Source organism: Chiloscyllium plagiosum, unplaced genomic scaffold (assembly GCF_037043375.1).
Source record: "Chiloscyllium plagiosum isolate Xiang-an unplaced genomic scaffold, Cpla_swu_hap1 HiC_scaffold_2, whole genome shotgun sequence".
In the NCBI taxonomy this organism is placed as follows: domain Eukaryota; kingdom Metazoa; phylum Chordata; class Chondrichthyes; order Orectolobiformes; family Hemiscylliidae; genus Chiloscyllium; species Chiloscyllium plagiosum.
In genome coordinates, this window is record NW_028270140.1 from 120,337,042 (window position 1) to 120,350,168 (window position 13,127).

The 13,127-nt window shown below is 43.9% G+C and overlaps 1 protein-coding gene across 1 annotated transcript in view; it reads left to right on the top strand.

Annotated features, from left to right (window-relative positions):
* Nucleotides 1–13,127, top strand: part of polk (polymerase (DNA directed) kappa) — a 78,515-nt gene that overhangs the window by 40,634 nt on the left and 24,754 nt on the right. The window contains exon 6 of the mRNA XM_088000339.1: nucleotides 7,650–7,800. Coding sequence (XP_087856465.1) covers nucleotides 7,650–7,800 — 151 coding nt within the window. The remainder of the gene's footprint in view (nucleotides 1–7,649; nucleotides 7,801–13,127) is intronic.

Here is a 13,127-nt window from a genome sequence, read left to right on the forward strand (position 1 = left end):
GTCAGAAAATGAGTTATTTGTAGAAGAATTTTACTATAGATATGTGGAGACTGTTTAAGGAACAGTTGTTGCAAGTGATGAATAAATATGTCCCTCTGAGACAGGCAAGAAGTGGTAAGATAAAGGAACCTTGGATGACAAGAGCAGTGGAGCTTCTCGTCAAAAGGAAAAAGGTAGCTTACATAAGGTGGAGCAAGCTAGGGTTAAGCTCAGCTCTACAGGATTACAGGCAGGCGAGGAAGGAGCTCAAATATGGTCTGAGGAGAGTCAGGAGGGGGCACGAGAAAGACTTGGCAGAACGGATTAGGGAGAACACAAAGGCATTTTACACTTAAGTGAGGAATAAGAGAATGGTCAAAGAAAGAGTAGGGCCGATCAGGGATAGCATAGGGAATTTGTGTGTGGAGTCTGAGGAGGCAGGGGAAGCTCTAAATGAGTTTTTTGCTTCTATCTTTACAAAAGAAACAAACTTTGTAGTGAATGAAACCTTTGAAGAGCAGGTGTGCATGCTGAAATGGATAGAGATAGAGGAAGATGATGTGCAGAAAATTTTGTCAAACATTAAGATTGACAAGTCGCCAGGCCCGAACCAGATTTGTCCTCGGCTGTTTTGGGAAACGAGAAATGCAATTGCTTCACCACTTGCGAAGATCCTTTCATCCTCGCTCTCCACTGGAGTCGTACCTGAGGACTGGAGAGAGACAAATGTAATTCCTCTCTTCAAGAAAGGAAATAGGGAAATCCCTGGCAATTACAAACCAGTAAGTCTCATGTCTGTCGTCTGCAAGGTGTTAGAAAGGATTCTGAGGGATAGAATTTATGACCATCTGGAAGATCATGGCTTGATTAAATGCAGTCAACATGGCTTTGAGGGGCAGGTCATGCCTCACAAACCTTATAGAGTTCTTTGAGGACGTGACTAGAAAATTTGATGAGGGTCAAGCTGTGGATATGGTGTATATGAACTTCAGCAAGGCATTTGATAAGGTTCCCCATGGTAGGCTCATTCAGAAGGTCAGGAGGAATGGGATTCAGGGGAACCTAGCTGTATGGATACAGAATTGGCTGGCCAACAGAAGACAGCGAGTGGTAGTAGAAGGAAAATATTCTGCCTGGAAGTCTGTTGTGAGTGGTGTTCCACAGGACTCTGTCCTTGGGCCTCTATTGTTTGTAATTTTTATTAATGACTTGGATGAGGGGATTGAAGGATGGGTCAGCAAGTTTGCAGATGACACAAAGGTTGGAGGTGTCGTTGACAGTATAGAGGGCTGTTGTAGGCTGCAGCAGGACATTGACAGGATGCAGAGATGGGCTGAGAGGTGGGAGATGGAGTTCAACCTGGATAAATGCGAGGTGATGCATTTTGGAAGGTCAAATTTGAAAGCTGAGTACAGGATTAAGGATAGGATTCTCGGCAGTGTGGAGGAACAGAGGGATCTTGGGGTGCAGGTACATAGATCCCTTAAAATGGCCAACCAAATGGACAGGGTTGTTAAGAAAGCATATGGTGTTTTGGCTTTCATTAACAGGGGTATTGAGTTTAAGAGTCGTGAGATCTTGTTGCAGCTCGATAAAACTTTGGTTAGACCGCACTTGGAATACTGCGTCCAGTTCTGGTCGCCCTATTATAAGAAAGATGTGGATGCTTTGGAGCGGGTTCAGAGGAGGTTTACCTGGATGCTGCCTGGACTGGAGGGCTTATCTTATGAGGAGAGGTTGACTGAGCTCGGACTTTTTTCATTGGAGAAAAGGAGGAGAAGAGGGGACCTAATTGAGGTATACAAGATAGTGAGAGGCATAGATAGAGTCGATAGCCAGAGACTATTTCCCAGGGCAGAAATGACTGACACGAGGGGTCATAGTTTTAAGCTGGTTGGAGGAAAGTATAGAGGGGATGTCAGAGCTGGGTTCTTTACACAGAGAGTTGTGAGAGCATGGAATGCGTTGCCAGCAGCAGTTGTGGAGGCAGGGTCATTGGGAACATTTAAGACACTCCTCAACATGCATATGGTCACAGAAATTTGAGGGTGCATACATGAGGATCAGTGGTCGGCACAACATCGTGGGCTGAAGGGCCTGTTCTGTGCTGTACTGTTCTATGTTCTATGTTCTAATTTTGAGCCTTTGACCTGCTTTTGTCGCCATCATATTTATATTGTCTAGTACAGAGCCACAAAATCACAAATGCTTTATGGCACTGACAGGGGCCATTCAGTATATCATGATTGCACTAGCTTTCCAGATTAGTTTCATGACTTAATGCTATTCCCTTACCTTTTCCCCATATCCTTGCATGTTATTTATTTTTGAAATAATCTTCTAATGCCTTTTTGAATGGTTTAATTGAACTTGTCAATACCACACTTCCAGGCAGTGCATTCCAGACCTGAACAACTTGTATGAAAAACCATTTCGCATATCACAAATTCTTCTTTTACAAATCAGTTTAGATTTGTGCCTTCTCAATCTTAGTCCTGTTATGAGCAGGAACAGTTTCTCCCTATCGACTCTATCTAGCCCCTTCATGATTTCAAAAATGTCTATTAGATCTCCTCTTAGCCACCGCCTTTCCAAAGGGAACAGTCCCAATCCCTTCAATGTATCTCCATAACAGAAGTTTTGCAGCCCTAGAACCATTCTTGTAAATGTCTTTGCAGTCTTTACAATACTTTCACATCCTTCCTATGGTGTGCCTCCCAGAATGTTGCACATTATTCCAGCTGAGTCTAATAAATGTCATGTTCAAATTCAGCATAACCTTTTTTGCTCTAGTACTCTACGTTCATGTTATTAAAGCTGAGCATATTGAATGCTTTATTAATTGCTCTCACCGTCTTTCCTGCTTGCTTCAATGATATATGCACATGATCTGTGTTCTTCTGACCAAAGTGCATCACTTCACACTTTGCATTGCACCTCATCTGTAATCTATCTGCCCACTCCACCAGCCTGTTAATGTCCTTTGGAGTTCCATACTCTCCTAGTTTGCAGTTTTTCCAAGTTTAGTGTCAGCTGCCAAATTTCAAATTTCCAAAAAAAAACTACAATTTTTGACCAACTTTATAGGTTGATTTTGTGGGGAGAAAGAGATTTAAAAATACATGGAGAAAGCAAGTAAATATTTTAAAAACTTTTAAAATCTGTTTTCTGCTCGCTTTCATCTTGATTGTATTCCCACAAAGCTATTGTCTGCCTGACTTCACTTCTGAGTCCTATGCTTACTAACATTGTTAAGTACAAGCAAGCACTATCCCTTCACTTCTTAAAAAAATATCATCACTCTGTTTGGGTGAAATGTTGAGCCACGGGACGGTCGGGTTGATTGGTGCGGGTATCCCGGAGCTGTCCCTTGAAGCACTCTGCGAGGAGGTGTCCAGTCTTCCCATTGTAGAGGAGACCGCATCGGGAGCAATGGAGCAATTGTATTCCCAATTCCTCCGCCTCCGCCATATCTGCTCCCAGAAGGACCAGTTCCACCACAGAACACACCAGATGGCCTGCTTCTTTGGAGATCGCAATTTCCCTTCCCACGTGGTTGAAGATGCCCTCCCAATGCATCTCATCCACATCCCGCACCTTCGCCCTCAAACCCCACCTCTCCAACCGTATCAAGGACAGAACCCCCCGGTCCTCACTTTCCACCCTACCAACCTTCGTATTAACCATATCATCCACCGACGTTTCCGCCACCTCCAAACGGACCCCACCACCAGAGATATATTTCCCTCCCCAACCCTTTCCGTTTTCTGCAAAGACCGTTCCCTCTGTGACTACTTGGTTAGGTCCACGCCTCCCCTAACAAACCACCCTCCCCTCCTGGCAACCTCCCCTGCCACTGCAGGAATTACAAAACCTGCGCCCACACCTCCTCCCTCACTTCTATCCAAGGCCCTAAAGGAGCCTTTTACATTCAGCAAAGTTTTACCTGCACATCCACCAATGTCATTTACTGTATCCGCTGTTCCGATGCGGTTTTCTCTACATTGGGGAGACTGGACGCCGCCTCGCAGAGTGCTTTAGGGAACATCTCTGGGACACCCGCACCAATCAACCCCACCGCCCTGTGGCCCAACATTTCAACTCCCCCTCCCACTCTGCTGAGGACACACAGGTCCTCCTCCACCGCCACTGCCTCACCACCCGACCCCTGAAGGAAGAACACCTCATCTTCTGCCTCGGAACACTTCCACCACAGGGCATCAATGTGGACTTCACCAGTTTCCTCATTTCCCCTCCCCCTAACCTTACCTCAGTTCCCACCTTCCAGCTCAGTACTGTCCTCATGACCTGACTAACCTGCCAATCTCCCTTTCCACCTCTCTGCTCCACCCTCCCTTCTGACCTATCATCTCCATCCCCACCCCCATTCACCAATTGTACTCTTTGCTACCTTCTCCCTAGCAACCCCCCCCCATTTATCTCTCCACCCTGGAGGCTTACTGCCTCTATTCCTGATGAAGGGCTTCTGCCCAAATCGTCGATTTTCCTGCTCCTTGGATACAGTCTGACCTGCTGTACCTTTCCAGCACCACTCTGATCTAAACTCATCCAAACTTTTGTCAGCTTCAAAATCAATTTTCAAGATGTTTCTCTGCTCTGCTCCCATCCTCCACCTTTTTTAAACTTCAACACAACTAAAATGCTTCTGTCTGTTTCCTATCTTGTATGAGGCCCTGCGAGCCACTCACTCCAGTCCTTGCTGATTTGAGATGGCTTTCGGGAAAAAGGCAACAGTTTTAGAGAGGAAAGTGCGGATGGTAATGAAATAACAGTTTGAAGGATAAAGGGTGAGATGTGGTTGAGGATAATACTTCTTCCAGCTGGTAATAAGAGATTTTTAAAAAATGTCTGAAAGCTGATTTTTCCCATGAAAAATAGCAAGAATCAGGAAGTGAGTTTAGATAGTTTTGTGGAAACGGTTACTTTAACAGCGATCAGAAGAATAAATCTAAATTTTAAAAGTTTGGAAATTTATTTTAATTTTTTTAAAAAATGTCATCTGAATATGACATATAAAACGCTCATCACTTTATGGCCTTCCTGCACTACATCTCCTCCTCAACCACTATAAATCCTTCACTCCAGGAATCTCCTCCCTCTGGCTCCAGTTTTGTGGTCATTTTCCCTTCTCGATTTCACTATTCTTGGCTGTTTCTTCAGTCATGTCTGCCTCTGGGTTTTGGAATTTCCTCTTTAAATTCCTGTCCCTATTCACGAACTACTCATTCTTTAAGACCCCTGTCAAGACCAAGCTACTGACTTCTCTTTAACACCTCCCACTCTGCTCATTTTTCATTTCACCTCTTTGAAGTGCTCTGGGCTGTTGTGGAGTCATAGTCATATAACATGGAAACAGACCCTTCGGTCCAACCAGTCCATGCCAACCATAATCACAAAGCAAACTAGTCCCACCTGCCAGGTCCTGGCCCATATCCCTTTAAACCTTTCCTATTCATGTCTCTATCCAAATGTCTTCTAAATATTGTAACTGTACCCGCATTTGCCACTTTCTTAGGAAGTTCATTCCACACGCAAACCAATCTGTGTAAAAAAAATTGCCTTATGTTTTTTTTAAATCTCTCTCCTCTCACATTAAAAATATGCCCTCTAGACTTGAAATTTCCCCATCCTAGGGAAAAGACAACTACTATTTTCTATCGGAAAGTGATTTCCTGTCAGTTCATATCAATTGGTATTTCCACATAGATTGGTACTTCATGTTTGTGGTTTATTTTACTTAGCTTCTTGCTTTTGCTAGTTTTGAAAGTTATACTGTTTGCCATCTTGACTGAAAACATTTTATTGTGTACCTTATGGAAAGGATTTTTAGTTCCATGTTTTTAGTTAGTGATCTACTTAAATTCAGACTAAATATTTGAAGTCCCAAAAAATTGGACAAGAGTCCTAATTCTGATTTCTAAATAGTCGTGCCTTTAAATGTTTGTTTCTGGGTGCTGCGAACACTATTCTTTACAGTCCATTCCTATTACTTTGTGTTTAAAGAGTAGATATTGAAATATGAAATGGCTAAGGACCTATGATTGTATTATACCTTCTTGTCACTGTGTGTATTCCAGTATATATTGGACTTATGTAGAGATAAACTTTATATATACACAAGGTTCCTGGCCTTGTGTCTAGGAACCATAATGATAACTATCAGGTGGAACAAGCTATATAATTGGAAACTTTTAAAAATTCAACAAATTCAACATGAACATCACTTATAAATCCTCTTGACCTGTTTAATCAGGAAGACGTCTCCATCCTAGAATGAATTCATGACTTACTATGATGGTTTTTTATTAATCTATTTATTATGTTATCCATCCAAAGCATTACATTTCAAATTCAATTTATAATATAGAATATCTTCCTTGAGTGCCATAAATATAAACTAAAATATCTTTTCTTCTGGATTACATGTAGGTAAAGATTTTGTACTAGTTATTAAGCATTCTCTATGTTCTTCATTCTGTTGCTATAATCCAATATTGAAATTTAATGCAAGTAACTGACTATAGTACCAATACTTTTGTAATATTGTTTGCTATTTCCTCCTTTTGTGTGCTTCTTTCTGTATAACGGTGCAGTATAGTCAAGCATCCTTTTCTATACTTCCTATGCAGAATTACAGTATATTTCACTCTACCTTTTTTCTACACTGTGATGATGTACTTATGAACTTAACTTTGCATTTGTTGTGTCAACATGGTAGTGCACATATTGAGGTGAATCTTGCCAGGCACTTCGAGGCATGGTGACAAGTAGAAACAGCAAAATTAGACAAAATTGTGCCACATCTGTTCGAACATGTGGTGAGACATTTCCAGCATAGGTGGGAATTGAACACAGGTCTTCTGGCCCAGTGGCAAGGACACTACCACTGTTCCATAACAGCCACAAAAATGTGTCTGCCTGATTTGCCCATGTGGTACATCTTTGACTGCTTTTCCCAGGCAACGGCCTCACAGGAGCCAACTGAGATGGATAATTAAATAATTAACTGTAATCTTTGGCCAATTTCTCTAGCTATGTGTGGGTTCCATGCTCTGACAGCTTCACAGCAGTTGTCAGTGGGAAAGTTCAACTTTTCTAATTTTGAATGACAAAAACAGTGAGTGGGTTTCTTCTGGTGGCAGAGGCTTGTCATTGCAGAAGCAACTTGCTGGACACTGGGAAGCCATTCCCATCAGACTGACCATGCATTTCTCCTGCTGTTGCTGTATGCTTTTTAACAACACTGCACTGTGGACATAGGTAGGGCTACTGACTGCCCTTATAAAGGGATTAGTGGAGCTCAACCTCTCTCTCCTCAGGACAGCTGCTTAAACTATTAGAAAGGTACAGGAGGAAACTTAATCATTTAATTGAAATGGTCTGTTACAAGGCACAAAATTGATTCTTAATTTTCTTGTAACTACCTTATGCAAGGGAATACTTTTGTCATGAAAATACTCCCCAGGCTATCCTTCTTTTCTAATTTGTAACTTGGTGTTGGTTGCCAAATGAAATGTGGAATATAAAACATTTATTGAAATTTGATGAAACAATGTGCTATATTATTCATTGTAACTATGGTGTAGCTGAGTTCGTAATCAGAATCTCTGTAAGCTTTAAAATACTTTCAAAACTATTTTTCGTTCTAGGTACAAGAGATACTGATGGATTATGACCCCAATTTTATACCAATGAGTCTTGATGAAGCCTACCTAGATATAACAGAACATTTACAACAAAGGCAAAACTGGCCTGAACATAAACGGACATACTATTATCATGGAGAAGGTGATTCGAAAGGTACGTATGCTGCACGTACAAGAAATCTGAAATTAAAAGAAAAATTGAAGGAAATGTTCAGCAGATCACAAGTACCTGTTGGGGGAAATCTGATTTAAGTTTCAGGTTGATAACCTTTCATTGGACCAGATAATTACAAATTCTTCAACCTTGTGTTTTGCTTTGATATTCTGAGCTTCCCTATCATTGAGCTTAGTGCTATGTTTGGAACTGCTTTTGCCCATTACAGCAGGGCTTTGAGCAATTGCTCGAGGGACTGCTTAGTTCTGTCAATAACATGCTGCTTCTACTTTTTGGCAGGCAATTCATTTTGTGTTGTCGTTTCTTCAATTTGGTGGATCTGATGCTGCACCTGGCATACCATCCAAGACCAACCCAAGGCCTTGCGAGCTGTTTACTTTCTTACAGATAATTTGTCACCAGTCGTTAAACCTTCCTTTTAAAAAAAAAGAACAGAATAACCTCTTAAAGCAATAGCATCATCGCACTTGTGCCTTCAGTATTCCACCAAGTGGTGTTCAACATGGACGAGTACATAGAACATAGAACAATACAGCACAGAACAGGCCCTTCGGCCCACGATGTTGTGCCGAACATTTGTCCTAGCTTAAGTGCCCATCCATGTACCTATCCAATTGTCGCTTAAAGGTCACCAATGATTCTGACTCTGCCACTCCCACAGGCAGCACATTCCATGCCCCCACCACTCTTTGGGTAAAGAATCTACCCCTGACATCTCCCCTATACCTTCTACTCTTCACCTTAAATTTATGTCCCCTTGAAACACTCTGTTGTACCCGGGGAAAAAGTTTCTGACTGTCTACTCTATCTATTGCTCTGATCATCTTATAAACCTCTATCAAGTCACCCCTCATCCTTCGCCGTTCCAATGAGAAAAGGCCTAGCACTCTCAATCTATCCTCGTACGACCTATTCTCCATTCCAGGCAACATACCGGTAAATCTTCTCTGCACCCTCTCCAAAGCTTCCACATCTTTCCTAAAGTGAGGCGACCAGAACTGCACACAGTACTCCAAATGGGGCCTAACCAAGGTCCTGTACAGCTGCAACATCACTTCACGACTCTTGAATTCAATCCTTCTGCTAATGAACGCTAATACACCATAGGCCTTCTTACAAGCTCTATCCACCTGAGTGGCAACTTTCAAAGATCTATGAACATAGACCCCAAGATCCCTCTGCTCCTCCACCTTACTAAGAACCCTACCGTTAACCCTGTATTCCGCATTCTTATTTGTCCTTCCAAAATGGACAACCTCACACTTGACAGGGTTGAACTCCATCTGCCACTCCTCAGCCCAGCTCTGCATCATATCTAAGTCTCTTTGCAGCCGACAACAGACTTCCTCACTATCCACAACTCCACCAATCTTCGTATCATCTGCAAATTTACTGACCACCCTTCGACTCCCTCTTCCAAGTCATTAATAAAAATTACAAACCGCAGAGGACCCAGAACTGATCCCTGCAGAACTCCACTTGTAACTGGGCTCCAGGCTGAATATTTACCATCAACCACCACTCTCTGACTTCAACCGGTTAGCCAGTTTTCCATCCAACTGGCCAAATTTCCCTCTATCCCATGCCTCCTGACTTTCCGCATAAGCCTACCATGGGGAACCTTATCAAATGCCTTACTAAAATCCATGTACACTACATCCACTGCTCTACCCTCATCCACATGCTTGGTCATCTCCTCAAAGAATTCAATAAGACTTGTAAGGCAAGACCTACCCTTCACAAATCCATGCTGGCTGTCCCTAATCAAGCAGTGTTTTTCCAGATACTCATAAATCCTATCCCTCCGTACCCTTTCCATACTTTGCCTACCACTGAAGTAAAACTAACTGGCCTGTAATTCCCGGGGTTATCCCTATTCCCTTTTTTGAGCAGGGGCACAACATTCGCCACTCTCCAGTCCCCTGGTACCACCCCCGTTGACAGTGAAGACGAAAAGATCATTGCCAACGGCTCTGCAATTTCCTCTCTTGCTTCCCACATAATCCTAGGATATATCCCGTCAGGCCCGGGGGACTTGTCTATTCTCAAGTTGTTCAAAATGCCCAACACATCTTCCTTCCTAATAAATATCTCTTCTAGCTTACCAGTCCATTTCACAGTCTCCTCTTCAACAATACGGTCCCTCTCGTTTGTAAATACTGAAGAAAGTACTCATTCAAGACCTGCTATCTCTTCTGACTCAATACACAGTCTCCCACTACTGTCCTTGATCGGACCTACCCTTGTTCTCGTCATTCTCATGTTTCTCACATACGCATAAAATGTCTTGGGGTTATCCTTGATCTTATCCGCCAAAGAGTTTTCATGCCCTCTCTTAGCTCTCCTAATCCCTTTCTTCAGCTCCCTTCTGGCTATCCTGTATCCCTCCAATGCTCTGTCTGAACCTTGTTTCCCCAACCTTATGTAAGCCTCCTTCTTCCTCTTTACAAGACATTCAACCTCCCTCGTCGACCAAGGTTCCCTCACACGACCATCTCTTTCCTGCCTGACAGGTACATACATATCAAGGACACGTCGTATCTGTTCCTTGAAAAAGTTCCACATTTCCATGACATCCTTCCCTGACAGCCTATGCTCCCAACTTATGCTTCTCAGATCCTGTCTTACAGCATCGTATTTACCCTTCCCCCAATTGTAAAACCTACCCTGTTGCACGCACCTATCTCTCTCCATAACCAAGGTGAAAGTCATAGAATTGTGGTCACCATCACCAAAATGTTCACCCACTAACAAGCCCATCACTTGTCCCGGTTCGTTACCAAGTACCAAATCCAATATGGCCTCCCCTCTGGTCAGACAATCTACATACTGAGTTAGAAAAGCTTCCTGGACACACTGCACAAACACCGCCCCATCCAATCTACTTGATCTAAAGAGCTTCCAATCAAGATTTGGGAAGTTGAAATCGCCCATGACTACTACCCTGTGGCTTCTGCACCTTTCCAAAATCTGTTTCCCAATCTGTTTCTCCACATCTCTGCTGCTATTGGGGGGCCTATAGTAAACACCCAACAAGGTGACTGCTCCTTTCCTATCTCTGACTTCAGCCCATACTACCTCCAAAGGCAGATCCCCCTTGAACTGCCTTTCTGCAGCTGTTATACCATTTCTAATTTGCAACGCCACACCCCCACCTTTTTTACCACCCTCCCTAATCTTACTGAAACATCTGTAACCATGAACCTCCAACAACCATTCCTGTCCCTCTTCTATCCACGTTTCCGTGATGGCCACAACATCGTAATCCCAGGTACCGATCCACGCCTTAAGTTCACCCACCTTATTTCTGATACTCCTTGTGTTGAAGTATACACACTTGAACCCATCTCTGTGTCCGCAAGTATTCCCTGTCAGTGCTACCTTCTCCACAGCCTCCCTACATTCTTGGACATCCTGACAAACAGCTAGCCTACTTGCTGGACTACAAGTCCGGATCCCATCCCCCAGCCAAATTAGTTTATACCCCCCCCTCCCGAAGACTGCTAGCAAACCTACCTCCAAGGATATTGGTGCCCTTCTGGTTCAGGTGCAACCCGTCCTGCTTGTACCTTCCCCAGAATGCAGTCCAATTGTCCAAATACCTGAAGCCCTCCCTCCTACACCATCCTTGCAGCCACGTGTTCAACTGCACTCTCTCCCTATTCCTTGCCTCACTGTCACGTGGCACCGGCAACAACCCAGAGATGACGACTCTGTCCGTCCTAGCTTTTAGCTTCCAGCCTAACTCCCTTAGCTCCTGAATGACCTCCCCACCCCTCTTCCTACCTATGTCGTTGGTGCCAATGTGCACCACGACTTCTGGCTGCACACCCTCCCCCTTAAGGATTCTGAAGACACGGTCCGAGACGTCTCGGACCCTGGCACCCGGGAGGCAACAAACCATCCGAGAGTCTCGCACATGTCCACAGAACTGCCTGTCCATCCCTCTAACTATAGAGTCTCCTATAACTAGCGCTCTCCTCCTCTCCCCCTTTCCCTTCTGAGCCTCAGAGCCGGACCTCGTGCCAGAGACCTGGTCACTGCAGCTTACCCCTGCTCGGCCTTCCCCGCCCCCAACAGTATCCAAAGCGGTATACTTATTGTTGAGGGGAACGACCACAGGGGATCCCTGCATTGCCTGCTTCCTCCCCTTCCCACCTCTAACTGTTACCCAGCTACCTCTGTTCTCTGGCGTAACTATGTCCCTGTAGCTTCTATCTATCACCCTCTCAGCCTCTCGAATAATCTTCAGTTCATCCAACTCCAGCTCCAGTTCCCTAATGCGTTCTGTGAGGAGCAGGATCTGACTGCATTTCCTGCAGATGAAGTTGGCAGGAGCATCGGTGGTCACCCCTACCTCAAACATCCTGCAGGAGGAACATTCCACTGCCTGCGCTGCCATTACTCTACACTTAGTCTCCAAAACAAGAACACTGAGTAGCTTACCTGTGGACTTTAAAGTTAGGTTAGAGGAGGAGGATGGGAGGGAGACCCTACTTTGTAGGGCCTGGGGTCTAGAACACACCCACTCAAATATCAATCACTTACCTTCCCGACCTGCTCTGCGCTCCAACTTCACTCCCACCCAGCTCGTACTATTTAATCAGCTGAGGGAGGGTGTTAGTGGTAATCAGAAAGTGGGAACAGGGTACTGAGTTGGATGCTCAGCCACGATTGTATTGAATGGCAAAACATGCTCAAATTATTGAATGGTCTACTGACGCTTGTATTTTCATGTTTCTATTTTGCCATGTTACAAGGTATTTTTGCTTGTGCTTGACTTTACTGCCTTGAGACTTCATGGGAGTTGCAGCCAATGTTGAGCATTCCCACTGGTATGCCTTCTTGTCTGTATACCATTGTGCTGCCACTGTTCCTGCTGAGCCTGTCCTGTTATTGGAATGTGAGCAAGGTGATTTAATTATCCTGGATCAGTGCTCAGCTTTGGCAGATAAGGGTAGGAATCAATAATGTTTCAAGTGGTCCAACCAGATCTGACAGTGGATGGCTAAATTGGTGCTGCAAAAATCCTTTAAATTCTGCATCCCTTGGGCAGAGGTGGGCAAAGATGACAGCTGTACCAGTGGGATAGCCAGATTAAGAAAGAGTAATTGTTTTATTGAGGACCACAGCACCAAGTGGGGATGGTTACATAAAATGGTCAATGCAAAAATACTGCCATAAACCGAGAGCAAAAGACAAGAGAGTTGGGATTTTGAATGTACTGTAAGCAAATTGAAAGATACTTTTTTCCAATTGATGTAATAGCTGAATGTTACAAGGAAGTTGTCAGAGGTGGCCTTAAT